Genomic DNA, 15,808 nt, shown 5'->3' on the forward strand with positions numbered 1-15,808 from the left:
GCAGAGTAGAAGTTCCTGTTGAACACGACTGAGAAAGAACATCCATACACCCAGACAGCAACACAAAAACAAATACAGTATGAAAAACTAGGAAAATATGTCCCCAACAAAACCCACTAGTCCCGCGGAAGTGAACAACATTGAGAACCACCCTATAGAACCCCAGGACACAGAACTTAAAAGAACAATCATAAACATGATCAAAGAACTTCAAAAAAAAAACACAGACAACTCAAAGAAATCAAAGAGGAAAGGCATGAAGTTTTGATGGAAGCCCAAGAATTATACAAGTATGTGGCTTAAATAATGTGACTAAATGAAATATCAAAAACAATTCATAACTTGAAAAGAAAATTCACTAAAGAGATAGAAATAGTGATTAAAACCCAAATGCAAATGAACATGGGACTGGAAAACTCAATAAATCAATTAGAAATAACAGCAGACAGTCTTACAAGCAGAATGAATGAAATGGAAAACAGACTATCAAGACTGAAGGACAAGATTGAAGATCTGGATTCCTTAAGCAAAGATTAGGAAGAAATGAAAAGACAACAACAACAAAAAAGCCCCCAAAACAAACAAACAAAACACAGGAATGGAATACTCAGGAAATGTGGGACAACGACCAAATCTGCGTTTATAGGAATACAGAAAGGAGAAGAAAATCAAACCAATGGCATTGAACAGATCTTCAATAGGATTATAGAAGAAAACTTCCCTAAATTAAGGAAAGAGATACCTATAGAGATTCAAGGAGCACAGAGAACATCATTAAGACATCATCAGAAGAGAAAGTCCCCAGGACATAATAGTAAAAACTGAATGTACAGGACAAGGAGAGGGTACTGAAAGCTGCTAGAGAAAAACAACAAGTTACATATAAAGGAAAACCCATCAGAATTACAGCTGACTTTTCAATGCAAACTCTGAAAGCCAGAAGAGCCTGGAACAAGTATTCTCAGGTCTAAACAACCATGGATGCCAACCATGAATATTTTATCCAGCAAAACTATCTATTAAGGTCAAAGGGGAACAGAAAACTTTCCATGACACAAACGGGCCGAAAGAATTCATGTCTTCCAAACCATCACTACAGAGAATACTTGAAGCAATACGAAGGACCGAAGAAAGAAATGAATAAGCCCAAGAGGCTACAGAAAGAAAATAGAGAAAGGTGTAACAACAGAAACACAAAATAGGGTCACAAAGACAAAGAAATTAAAATGACAGTACATAATCTACACCTTTCAATATTAACACTAAATATCAATGGCATCGATCCCCTGTCAAAAGACACAGACTGGTGCAATGGATCAAGAAAGCAAACCCATCTTTTTGTTATATTCAAGAAACTCATCTCACCTTCAAGGATGGGCATTATCTTACGATGAAAGGATGGAAAAAATATTCCAAGGAAATGGCCCTAAGAAGCAAGCAGGTGTTGCAATTTTAGTATCTGACAAAATAGACTTAAAAGTAAAACTCAACAGAAGAGATAAGGAGGATTACTTCATTCTAATCAAAGGAACAACTGACCAAGAAGATATTACAATCATGAACATTTATGTACTAAACTCTGGACCACCAATTTCATAAAATCAGTAGTGGAGGACTGTAAAACAGAGATTGGTACCAACTCAGTGACAGTAGGATACTTTAATACCCTACTTTCTTCAATAGACAGGTGAACTGGATAAAGAATAAACAGAGAGACGGCTGAATTAAATGAGATACTATATGAAATGGACCTAACAGATATACACAGAATATTCTACCCAAACACCAAAGAATACACTTTCTACTCAGCTGCTCACACAAGTAATTCTAAACTTGACCACATTCTGGGGTGCAAAACAAATCTCAACAAATACAAAAAAACTGAAATAATTCCATGCCTTCTATCAGACCACAGTGCAATAAAGCTTATAAACAACAGCAAAAGCAGCTCTGGTTAAATGCATGAACTCATGGAAACTAAACGGCACACTCTGAATCATGAGTGGGTAAAAGGAGAAATCAAGAAAGAGAGGAAAGTATGCTTGGGAAGAGAATGAAAATGAGAGCACAACCCACAGAGCCTCTGGACACCCTAAAAGTCCTGTGAGGGGGTATCACAGCTCTTAGTGACCACATTAAAAACTGGAAAGAGCACATATAAAGGACTTGACAGTACAACTCAAGACTGCAAAGGCAAGGACAAACCAACCCCAAACCTAGTGGACAACAAGAAATGACAAAACTCAGAGCAGAAATTAATGAAATAGAAACAAAGAAAATAATAATAATAAAAAAAAATCAATGAATCTAAGAGGTCGTTCTTTGAAATGTTAAACAAGATAGACTGACCCTTAGCACAGTCAACCAAAAGAAAGAAAGGGCACATCCAAATTAAGAAAATCAGAGATGAAAGGGGAAACATCACAACAGACACCAAAAAAAGTCCAAAACATTGTTAAGGGACTACTTTAAAAATCTATACTGTATTAAAGTTGAAAACCTAAAAGAAATGGATGAATTCCTAAAATCATGGCCACCACCAAAACTAAGCCAAGAGGAAATCAACAGCCTAAAGAGACCCATAGCAAATAAGGAAATTGAAACAGTAATACAAAACCTCCCAACGAAAAAAAGCCCGGCCCAGATGGATTCACAGCAGAATTCTACCAGACATTCAAAGAAAATCTACAACCAATACTGCTTAAATTATTCAAAAAGATAGAAACAGAGGGAGACCCCCCAGACTCCTTCTGTGAAGCCAGCATCACTCTAATACCAAAACCAGGTAAAGATACAACAAAAGAAAACTATAGACCCATGTCCTTAATGGACAGAGATACAAAAAGTGTCAACAAAATACTTGCAAACTGCATACAGACACACAACAAAAAGATCATCCACCATGACCAAGTCAGCTTCATTCCAGAGATGCAGGGATGGTTCAACATACATAAGTGAATAAATGTAATAAAACATACAAATGGACTTAAAGACAAAAACCACATGGTAATCTCAATAGATGCAGAAAAGGCATTTGACAAAATTCAACATGCATTCATGTTAACAGTTGTTGAAGGAGTTGATTTGGGGGGAACGCACCTCAACATAATTAAAGCTGTATACAAAAAACCCATAGCCAACATCGTCCTAAATGGAGAAAAACTGGAAGCACTCCCATTAAAATCAGGAATCAGACAGGGCTGTCCACTATCTCTACTCCTTTTCAATATAGCACTTGAAACCCTTGTTAAGAGCAATAAGACAAGAGAAGGAAATTAAATGAGTACCAGTTGGAAAAGAAGAGGTCAAACTAGCCCTGTATGCAAATGACATATTATACTTATGAGATCCCAAAAATCCCACTAGAAAACTGTTAGAATTGATGAATGCTTTCAGTAAAGTGGCAGGATACAAAATCAACTTAAAAAAAATCAGTAGCCTTTCTATATACCAATAACAAGCAATCAGAAAAAGCACTAGAGGAACCCCCCCAATCTCAATAGCCTCAAAAAAAATTAAATATTTAGGAATAAACCTAACCAAAGACATTAAAGATCTGTACAGTGAAAATTTCAAAACTCGAATGAAAGAGACAGAGGAGGACACTTAGATGGAAAGAACTACCATGTTCATGATTGGCAGAATTAATATTGTGAAAATGACCATCTTACCAAAAGCAATTTACAGATTCAATGCAAACCCAATCAAAATACCCATGACATTCTCCACAGAGCTTGACAAAATCATTCTGAAATTCATATGGAATCACAAAAGACCTCAGATAGCCAAAACAATCTTGGGCAAAAAGAACAATGCTGGGGGGATTGCCATACCAGATCTCAGATTATATTACAGAGCTATAGTCATAAAAAACAGCATGGTACTGGCACAAAAATAGACACATAGATCAATGGAACATAACAGAAGACCCAAACATGAGTTCATATAATTTCAACGACCTAATATTCGACAAAGGTGCTAAGAACACACAATGGAGGAAAGATAGCATCTTCAACAATTGGTGTTGGCAAAACTGGATCTCTACCTGCAGAAAAATGAAAGTTGACCCTTATTTTTCACCCTGCACAAAAGTCAACTCCAAATGGATCAAAGGCCTCAATATAAAGCCTGAGGGAGGCAGAATAAGTCAGAGTAACTGGCAGGGAAGAGAGGAGGGAGGGGCATGCAAGGGACCATAGCACGGGGGAGGGAAGGAAGTCAGGAAAGGAAAGATGGCGCGAGTTGGGAGGTATTGGGGTGAGGGTGGGGATAATGGGGCACTGACTAGGAAGGGAGGGAGGCCAGACGAGAGAAAGAAGAATAGAGATGAGTGAATCCCGGGGCGGGGGGGGGGGGGGGGGGGGGGAAACCTAGAGGGAAAAATGATGCCCTAGAAACCCTATGAGAAATGCACGTAGTGTCTGAACATTAAAGCATATGTATACCTAGGAGCTGCTTGGTAGGGATCACAATGCCAGATAGAAGAGACCTCCCTTAAAGTGACAAACATGCTGTACCGCACTCATCAAAGAACTTTCTTTTTGCAATAGATGGAGGCTGCTGCAGAGTTGCACATCTGGTCAGGCACAGAGAACATACACCTGGGAGATGACCAGTACTAGGTGACATATCTGAAGTTGAATCTCTACACCCAAGGCTCATGGAACACAGCAGAATAAGGGGTAGAAAGAGGGTTAATGCACCCCTCAACTCTCACCAGTGAGGCTTCCATGTATATCAGAGTGCGATGCACACAGAAGGCCACGACTGACCAACTTTTGGAGAATACGAGACTGTAGAGTGTACAATGGGATTCCTATATGGAACCTCACCCACCCATTGCTCAGGGACCACTGAGGAAGAGGAGGCAGAAGAGCCAAGGCTGGTTCATGAACATGAGGTGGAGGCTTCCAGGCTACTGGAGGCTTACTCATGTGACCCTGTGGCAGCAATGGTGTCAAAAATGGGACCCATGTCAGCTCAATCAAACGAGGGCCCAAAGGGGAGGTGAGAGAGAAGTGGCGGGCCAGCACTAGATTGAGAACTATTTGAGACTGATTGCTGCCGGGTGACAGAGAGTATGACTTACATACGACCACTGGATGGGCTGACTACACTCCAGTGGATACATTTACACTGAAAGACATTTGGGTACAAACATCTGAATGAATAGGACTCAGCATGTATGGCAGAGTGCATAGGGTTTGGTGGGGGAGGGGGAGGCATGGCTGAGGGAGTGGAGTCTGGATTTGAGTGGGAAATATATGAAATTTTAAAAAAAGCTCAATAAAAATCTTTTAAAAGTTAAGTATTTTATCATAGAAATGTTTAAAAATGTAAAAGACATAAAGTCAAGATACCTCATAATCTTAATCTCTTTAATGTGCTTCCTTCATCGAAATGTTTTTCCTAGTTTTCTCCAGTCAACAGTAGCTTCTCCCTGCCAGCTGTGCTTGAGAAACCCTGAATCTCACTCCCGATGAAAACCCCTGTCCTGTCCATTATCACATTCTGTTAGGTCTTACAAAACAAAAACAAACAAACACTATTCAGGATCACTCACCAATCCCACCTATACTATCTAATATTTTCTGCCTTGCCCTAAAGCACTCAAGGTATGAACACTTCATTGACGGTTTCAGATACCACAGTGCAGTTAAACTTCTAGAAATACCACCTGTCAACTTTTCATGCAGCAACAGGGAATATTAAAAATGATCTGGAAAGGCTATTAAAATAGGTTTAATATTCCTTTTTAAAACTACATGACTCAATGAGGCTAGATTTTCTTTATATCTTTCAATTAAAACAACTTATTGTAATATTCATTTTACGTTCACTGCAAAGAGATAAAAGGATCTAGCATTTTGCAAAATGTAAAATAATGCCATAATTTTGTGGCTTTAGAAAATAATTATTATTCATAAAAATTATTTATGTAACTATATAATGAATCTATTACCTTTATCTTCAAATAAAGTACTTAAAAATTTCTGTTTTACTTGAAAATTTCTCAGTTTTAATTAAATATGGAAATTTTAAGGGATCAATGTTTATTTAGAGTGAACTTCCAAGTCCATACCATGTTTCATCAACTCTCTACATAGGCTGACCCCATTTTCTCTACGAACTACACTCTTAACTCTCTCTGACCTATTTTGAACCACTTCCCTGGCTTCCCAATAGTCATTTTGATTTTCCTTGAATAGAAAAGGAAACTTCCTTCCATAGGAGAGCTTTGGTAAATGATTCTCTTACTGCTTGCAACACACACTTCCAGAAGCTCCATGGCTCTCCTCTTCTCTTTCCTTTTTGGCTTTTTGAAACAGAGTTTAACTATGCAGCTCAAACTGAACTTGAACTTGCTATGTAGCTCAGGCTGGCATCAAACTCAAGATTCTCCTGTCTCTTCTAAGTGCTGTGATCATAGGCATGTGTCAACATACCTGCCTTGACTTAAGATATTTAAGTGTAAGTCTTTGCCATCTTGAGTGAAAGTCCATTAATAGTAGGGACTTTTCTGTCTTGTATGCTCACTGCATACAAATGTACCTGGCAGGGGGCTGGAGAGATGGTTCAGCAGTTAAGAGCACTGACTGCTCTTGTAGAGGACCTGGGTTTGATTCCCAGCACCCACATGGCAGCTAACAACTGTCCATAGCTCCAGTTCCAGGGGATCCAACACCCTCTTCTGACCTCAGTGGGCATTACACTTATATACATGCAGTCAATACACTCATACACATAACATAAAAATAATAAAATATTTTAATAAATAAATAAACCAAAACTAAATGTACTGGGCATACACTTTGCTTTCAATATATTTTAAATGGATGACTGAAGTTGACATTATAAATGTATTTATATTTGCTTTTCTCTGGAAATTCTTGATTTACCAGGTATCTCTTAACAATGTTACAGTAAAGTCTTAAAAGGAATAAAATATGAACATCATAAACACTTTCATACCTGACATACTCTGAGAGCTTGGTCTAAGACAGTTTTGGTATCAGTGTCATAATCTGGGCAAGGCAGCATGGCCCGGCTGAGATGTGCCTGTAGCAGGAGATGCGCTTTGGTGTGAGGGCTGTCAAATGAGTGTGGACTTAATTCGATGGGAAGACATTTGGCCAATTCACTGTTGGTATGGTCCTCATTATGTCTTACTGGCAAATCTGTGTACTCTTCTGCATCCTGCAAACAAAGGAAACTTTAACTTGATGATCAAGTATAACAACTTATGTACTTCTCACTGACTTTATTTTGTTGTCTGGAGTTCAAACAAAGAACCTTGCACATGCTATGCACGTACTCTATCACTGAGCCCCATCCCTAGTTGTAATTAATATACTTTTTAACTATACCTTCTGATTTTTAAAACATTTTGTAAAGACCATAAATAACCATATCCCTTCAAATCTTGCTTTACTTAATAGTATCATGGATATAGACGTAAGCTAATAATGTAAAATATATTTGAAATTCATAATTTGTTTTTAAGTAGTGAACAAAAATAACACAGGACCTATTAGGCATTACATGTTACCATGACAGGCCACAGCAGTGAACCAGAACCTGAGCTTGCCAGGAAACATGGACCATCAGTTCCATAATGTATAGTAAGTGCTATGATATGCTAAGTATAAGATTGGAGGAATTTCCAGGAAAAAAATTCCTGGAAAAAGTGAGGCTTAAGACTTGTGATGACAGGCAGAAATAGGCACTTCTGGAGAAAGAGCCAAGAATGGGATTGGCAAGGCGAGTAAAAGGAGAAGAACAGGATCATTGATTTAAAATTTATTGCAATCAATCAGATTACAATAAATTACAATGCAATCAAATTATTGTATACTAAATGTTCTCTATGGAGTTTTTTTTCTTAGAAGCTTCAACTGACTGATACTGTAGAGGCTATATTCCACTACTAAACCCTAGTAACTGTACACGGAAGTAGCCTGTTCCATTAAAAAATAGACTGACCTACTTGCATATAATTTTTTATGGAAGAAAATCTTATTTTTTTAAAAATGTAGTTGAGATTCAGTCTGATACTGTTGATATGAAGTTCTACACCATCTGTAACATTAACTGCATGGGTTAATATTACAAAATGGTTTGAAAGCATTTGGTTAGCAGGGAAAGGAAAAAGCACATGAAATAGTGGCCCTGAAGGTAATGACCATAAAGTGATAAAAGACAATAACTCTCAAGATTTAGAAAACACACTTGATGAACCTTGCTGTTCTCAGCTTACTGTATAGAGATTTTCCAGGCTATGCTGTGGAGAGGTAGAATCCAGGAGGACTTGGATGACCACTTGACTTGAGATGGAGCTGAAAGCCCGAGGAAATGAAGGTGGCTAAAATTTGTGTAAAACAATTAAGGGAGATGGCTACAGATTAGGGATTGGGTGGGGTCAGGGAGAATGTGTATGTATGACCTCTAGACATTTCCAGGAAGTCCTCTTTAGGTATTCAGTACAGTATGAATGCAAGGAAGCTGTCCACATCATTAAAAAACAGTTATACCCAGGAACACTGTCCAGCACTGAAACAGTGCCTGAACTAATTCTTATTTCTACACATGAACCAGAGACACTCACAGTATATAGGGTATAGGGAAGAGATGGTCTTGCCTGAGGACTAGGGAATAATGAACTGCATAGTGAGTACTACTCTGAACCTGTCTAAAAAAAAAATTAAAGGAAGATCTAAAGGGATCACATGCTTCCAAATAAATGAACTAAATTCCACAACAAAGTTCAGAAAGATTTATAACAGGTTTACAAAAATTCAAGAAGATGAAATTTATAATGGATGATATCTAGTTAGGTAATGATTACTTGCTAGGTAAAAAAGCAGAAAAATGGTATCTAATATGGAGAATAATCAGTTAATGGAAACTGATATTAAAGAACTAACAGGTCTTAAAACTAAAAGATAAGGATATTAAAAGTTATTATAACTATATTACATATGTACAAGCAGAACCAATGACTCAAATTTCTTGAGATAAAACTACAATATCTAATGAGAAAACTGCACTGTATTTTATTAACAGAGTATATACATGGATGAACAAAAAGAATCAATGGACTTAAAAACATCAATATAAATTACTAAAAACGAAATAGAAAAGATTTTAAAAAATGAACATAGCATCAGTACATTACAGGAACTTCAAATGGCCTACTATGTATTAGAGGAGGAAGACGGGAAAAATGCCGAAGAAACGATGACTGAGAAGCTTCCAAACTGATATATATTATGAAAAAATAAATATGAGGTCAATGAGTCCTATAATCCAAGAAAACTGCTCTATCCATCACAATGGAATAACTAAAACAACACGATGAAAAAATAGGACAAATAGCCAGTGGGAAAACAATGTTATATACAAACGCAATTTTGAGAAAAGATTTATCATCAGAAATAATACAGTGAGACAATGTGGAGCAACGTCTTTAAGGTACTTAAAGAAAAACAAAACAAAACAAAAACAAAAATAGTCTATCAACTAATCAGCCCAGAAAGCTACTACTAGGGCAAAATAAACCCTCAAATGTGATGCCAGGCATGGCCACATATACCTGTAGTGCCAGCTACTTTGGCAGGCTGAGACAGGAAGATTGCTTGAGAATAGGCCATGGCTGCCCAGGGCAGTGTAGCAAGATCCCGTTTTTAGAAAATAATTCCTTAGATTTGTTCAGGAAGGACACTGCTACCAGATGAAAATATAGAGCTATACAAAGTCATACAGAGTACTGGGAAGAGTAACTACATAGGCAATATATAAGAATTTGTTGTGATTATTTTAATCACTGAATGACAACTATGTCAACAAAAACAATGAACACATTGCAGAGCTTCTGATGTATGGCAAAGTAAATTAGATGGCTCAATGGCATAATTTCTAGTAAGGGAGAAGTGGTGGTTTCCTCTATAGCTTTGGTTGTCAACTAGACACACTTGGGATGAGAGAACCTCAACTGAGAAGTTTCCTCTATCAGACTGGACTATGGATATATCTGTGAGGCATTTCCTTGACTGCTGAGTGAATAGGAGGGCTCAGTCCACTGTAGGGTGGTGGCACTCCTGGGTAGGTGGTCCTGAGTTATATAAGAAAAAAGGCTACAATGCAACCTCTACACCTAAGGCTCATGGAACATAGAACAGGGTTAAAGAAGAGGACACTAATGAATCTCTCAGTTCTCAATAATGAAGCTCCCTCACGCAGTGGAGGGCCAGAAAGACAAAAGATCACATATGACCAAAGCATAGAGATCAGGAGTCTGCTGGATGCCAGTCCTTAGACAGGACTCCTTTATTAAACTTTACCCATCAAAGGCTCATAGACCATTGCAGAAGAGGGGGTGGAAAGATTGTAAGAACCAGGGAGGAGGTGCCCGACCATAAGGAAACAGAGTCCTACAAGTTCCTGGGAACCTACTCATATGATTCTATGGCAGTGGTGTCAGCATACACAGGTCCCATGCAAACTCAGGCAGGCAAAAACCCAGCACAAAAATGAGAAAATGAACAGCAGACCCCAATCTTACCTGAAGAAATACTGGGAATTGATTGCTACTAGGTGAAGAGTTGATCTTCCTAAAACAAGGGACTCTACATAGGCTGACTAGGCCTCAGTGGATGGATCCAACTGGGGAATGTCTGGGGACACTGATGATACAGTGATCCCATGGGGATGGCAGAGTATATGGGCTTCAGTGGAGGTGGGGTGGGGGCGGCAGCTATGGGAAGGTGCCAGTGGGGATGGAGGTATGGAGATGATCAGGATTGTTTGAGATGTTCTGTACGAAATACACGAAAATTCAATAAAAAAATGAAAAAAGAGAAAAAGAAAAAATGCTGAGCACAGGCCAGAAAATAGAAAAAATCAGTAGCCTTTCTATATACCAATAAAAAGAAATTGTAGAGAGTACATGGAAAACCTCCCATTCATAATGGTCTCTCTCTCCTATATATTTAGGAATAAATCTAAGCAAAGACAGAAAAGATCTGTACAACATAGAGATCTTTAATGTCTTTGGTTAGGTTTATTCCTAAGTATTTTATTTTTTTAAGGCTATTGAGAATGGGAGGGTTTCCTCAAGTGCCTTTTCTGATTGCTTGTTATTGGTATATAGAAAGGGTACTGATTTTTGTAAGCTGGTATTTTATCCTGCCACTTTACTAAAAGTATTAATCAATTCTAACAGTTTTCTGGTGGATGTTACCAAGGGGGAAATGTGGAAAACGTGGGTATTCCACTGGGAAGGGAGGAGGGAAGGACATAAGAGGAACGATGTAGATAAAGGGGAAGAAGGAACTCAATGTGGGGGGGTGGTAATAGGAGACAGGTATTATCAAGAGGAAAATGGGGGAAACTAAACTGGGGGTGGAGGAGGGAAGTTAGACAGGGAGAGAAGAGAGATGATAATGGATAAACTCAGAGTGAAATGTATTAACTCCCCCCCCCAATACACGTACAGTATCTGAATATTCATGTATGAGTATACTTGAAGGGTATATAACAAGGAACACAGTGCTAGATAGGAGAAACCACTCTTCGAGTTATTGGTTGGGGTAGTTCTAGAAATCCCATAATAACACAGGGTATTGCCACAGCCCTTGGTTACCTCCCAAAACTTGAAGGTAATACTCTATTGCTGAAGACAGACTTGGAGCAATGGTGCTTCATGTAACCTGTACACCTTCACCCTGAAGACTAGATCTCATAGTTCTAGAGGATACTGTGCAATCTATGGGAGAAAATCAATTAATGGTCTAACCCTGTTCCAAAGTCTAATAACCAAAACAGCTGGCACAGCAAACTATCTCTATTGGTGCAGTAGTGGCACTTTTATCTCGGGGGGGGGGGTAATTAACAGCTATCTAATTGGACTTAAAGCCCTTTCAATGGGAGATAACTCATGGTGGCACTTTGGATATAGCCAAACACACATGGCTGGAGAGGTCATAGATCCTAGAGAAAACACTATCTCTGTCATATCTCTAGGCAAATGAAATTTCTTATTGTCTGCTAAATATGGACCCTTATAGTTACAGACAAGTGTACAGTACACTACTCATTAAATAAGCTTCTTTTTGCAACAGATGGAGGCTATTACAGAGTTCCACAACTGGTTGCACACACAGAATATATGTTTGAGAGATATCCAGCCCTAAGTGACACATCTACAGTGGAAGATTACACCTCAGGCTCATGAAACACAGTGAAACAGAGGCCACAATTGGCCAAGTTTTAGAGAACAAGAGACTGCAGAGTGCGTGTCCCTGGATAGGACTCCTGTTAAACTTCACCCACCCATGGTTTAGGGATCATTAGGGAAGAAAGGGTGGAAAGATTTTAAGAGCTAGGATTGGTGCAGACCATAAGGAAACAGAGGCTTTCAGCCACTAGGAACTAATTCATATGAACTTGCAACAATGTACAAGACGATGCTGGCTCAATCAGATATAAGCCTAACATAGAACTGGGGTAATGGGCAGCAGGCTCCAATCCTAGCAGAGTGTTGAATGCACCCCAAGCCCACCAGGCTTGGGTCTTCAACAAAAGAAGAGTCAAGACAAAGGTCTTGGTTTTATTATAAAAAGTTTAATTCTTAGCAGTCAGGTGAGAAATCACAGAATGGCTTTTTGTTGTGAGGAACACAGATCTTACATAGGAATCAGATTTGGGGTAACCAAGGAATCACCATGGATATTTTACTAACAGAAAGTAACTACAGACACAGCAAGTTGCTGCATTACCTCACCAACTCCGGTGCCCAAAGACCGAACCGAAACTAAGTTTCTAAGAGAACTGATTTATCATGGAGGCACAGCCTGTCAGCTCAAACCAGTGAAGCAGAGAGCTCAGAAGCTCTTAAAGTGGCACTCTACTTATTTCCAATGCTTATGTCAAGCATGGCTCCCGACAGCAGGGGAATGACTGGCAGCTGATCACTGCTGGGTGAGGGAGAGTAGGAGGATCTTTAAGGGACTGACTCTAGATAGACTGACTAGACTCCAGTGGACGAACATTCACTGAGGAACATCTGATACTTGATTACATAGGACTTAACATATAGGAAAAGCTGCATGAAATCTGTTGGTTGGGCTATGGGGAGGTGAAGATGGGGGAGGGGGTCTAAATTTAAGATCCATTGAAATGCACAATAAAGAAATAATCTAAGAAGCATGCTCCCTATAAAAACTTCAAAGGAACAAAAAAGGATTAAAGAACAAGCAAGGAATATAAAATACATTTTCACATCATACAAACAGACGATTTCTAGAAAACAAATGGTCAAGATTATACATTTAAACCCAGAATCCCCACCAGAGAAACTGACAAGTTGGTTATAAAATTCATGTGGAAATGTAAAGGATCCAGAGTAGGTACAACTCAGGAAAAAAGAGACTGATGTTGAAGAGCTGGCACTACATGATGTCATGACTTGTTATAAGCTTGTTATGACTTGTTACAATCCCAGCATCAGGAGGCTGAGGCAAGAGAGCTGCTGTGAGTTCCAGGCAGCTTGGGTTACCAAGTAAGAACCTTCATCAAAAAGCTAAAAAAACAAATAATCAAGGAATATGTAAATAAAAAGGAAAAAGACTCCCCTTCCCAGTTATTATAAAACTATGTGAAGTGAAAGTTTCTTATATTATGGTGATAACACACTTTACCTATAAAATTATAGATATCTAAACAGATGACTTTCAACAAAGGCTTAAAGGCAAAGCAGTAAAGAAAGAATAGTACTGCCAAAAAAAGAAGACAGTAAAAATAATTCAGTGCCCACAAGCCATCTAACCCCCAAAGAGGGAACTTCAATCCCTGCCCTGTATCTTAGAAAATTCATTTCAAATATATATTTGAAATAATGCATATAATGCATATATTTTCTTACCATTTTAGAACATTCACTAAAGTATATCATAAATGTTATACCATATTAAAACATTCACTTCAAATACATCATGTATCTTATACCTTATTAGAACATGCACTCCTGTATAAAATACATTTTGTACCATATAGAAATACTCCAAATAGATCATACATATTATACTGTATTAGAAAATTCACTCCAAATATATCACACACTTTATACATTACTAGAAAGTTTACTTCATAGGTCCATATTATTGAGCTAAAAATATTCAAAAACTATAAAACTTCCAGTAGCAAACAGAACATCTTTGTTACTTAAGGCTAGGAAAACTTTCAAAAGGGTACTTAAGGGTGGGTAAGCTCATTCACTGAGTAAAGGTATTTATAACCAAGGTATTTATGACGTGAGTTTGATTCCTAGAGCCCACATGACGGAAAGACAAAACTGACTCCTGCAAGTTGTCCTCTGATGTCCACACATATACACACCCTGGTAAGAGTGCTTATAAATACTCCCCTTTGACAACCCCACAACATATACACACAAACACCCCCAAATCCATTCACAGGCACACACAAACACATATATCCACAAACGCCCCCATAAACATACTTACTCATAAACACTCTCCCATTCACAAATACATACCCAAATGCCTCCCCACAAACATACATACAAACACATCCACAAGTACATGTTTAAACACACACACACACACACACACACACAAAACCACACGCAAATATATACACAAATACACACATATCCACAAACATATACCCACAGGCACACCCCCCAACACACTAATACACCTCCAAACACAAAGCCACAAATGTAGAGAAAAATACCCACCTACAAATACACTCCCATACACATGCAAACACACACCCCTACACACACACACACACACACACAAAATAAATGAAAACACGAAAGGTTTTTTAAAATGATACTTAAAATATGATCCCTCCAAATTGATAAATTTAATATTATCAAAATAATGAATTCTGCTATTAAAATGACACTGTTAAGAGAATAAAAGTATAAGCAACAGACTGAAAATATTTGCAAAAACCTAATTCAGGACTTGAATCTAGAATACATAAAGATCTCTCAAAAGTCAGTGGTGTGAAAAGCAGCCACACATGAAATAGTAAGAGATTTTAGCAATTATTTCGTGTAAATAAGTGCAGTATTAGTTTTGGAAAATAAAAATTAGGGGATCTAAAATTGGAATAACTGACATGTCAGACATTGAAGGAATATGGAAAATCTTTATCTTTATACACTGTTGACCAGAATGTAAGATGTTATAATCTCTGTGGAAAATAGTTTCATATCCATTGAAATCTAAACACACACCTTTCAAGTGACTCAGTCATTCCATTTGTAGAGGTGCTCCCAAGAGAAGAGAAAGAATATATCCACACAAAGACTTTTATGCAGAAATTGACAACAGCATTACTAGAAGGAAAGCATGCAAACCAAAAACCTGGAAAACAATCTACATGTACATTAACAGATGAAGGGATAAATATTTGTGATCTACCCAGATTTTACTCAGCAATGAAAAGAATTAACTATCAATCCTTGCCACAACACAGGTAAAGTCTCAACATAAGGCTGAATGAAAGAAGCCAGATCCCTCTGCAAAGAGAGTATCCCTGGGCTTTCGTTACATAGTATTTGAGCAAATACAGCCTAATCTATAATGACAGAAAGCAGACTGACAACAGCCCAGGGCAGAGAGGGAGCAGTTAACATTCATTTTTGGAAGTAAGGTAACACCTGGTTTGAACTTGTGGATCTCTGCTTACAAAATAAGACAAAATAATGTGATAGAGACCACAGATGTTTCATTACTTAGAATACAGTAGTACAAAAACAACTGGAGTGTGTAGG

The 15,808-nt window shown here is 38.0% G+C and overlaps 1 protein-coding gene across 7 annotated transcripts in view; it reads right to left on the bottom strand.

Annotated features, from left to right (window-relative positions):
* The window catches only part of Ascc3 (activating signal cointegrator 1 complex subunit 3), a 379,245-nt gene that overhangs the window by 41,570 nt on the left and 321,867 nt on the right, over positions 1-15,808 (bottom strand). For all 7 annotated transcript variants that reach the window (XM_029558579.1, XM_029558580.1, XM_008822937.3 and 4 more), the window contains one exon: positions 6,973-7,197. In XM_029558579.1, the coding sequence (XP_029414439.1) occupies positions 6,973-7,197 (225 nt within the window). The remainder of the gene's footprint in view (positions 1-6,972; positions 7,198-15,808) is intronic.

Source organism: Nannospalax galili, unplaced genomic scaffold (genome assembly GCF_000622305.1).
Source record: "Nannospalax galili isolate Female #2095 unplaced genomic scaffold, S.galili_v1.0 scaffold448, whole genome shotgun sequence".
In the NCBI taxonomy this organism is placed as follows: Eukaryota; Metazoa; Chordata; class Mammalia; order Rodentia; family Spalacidae; genus Nannospalax; species Nannospalax galili.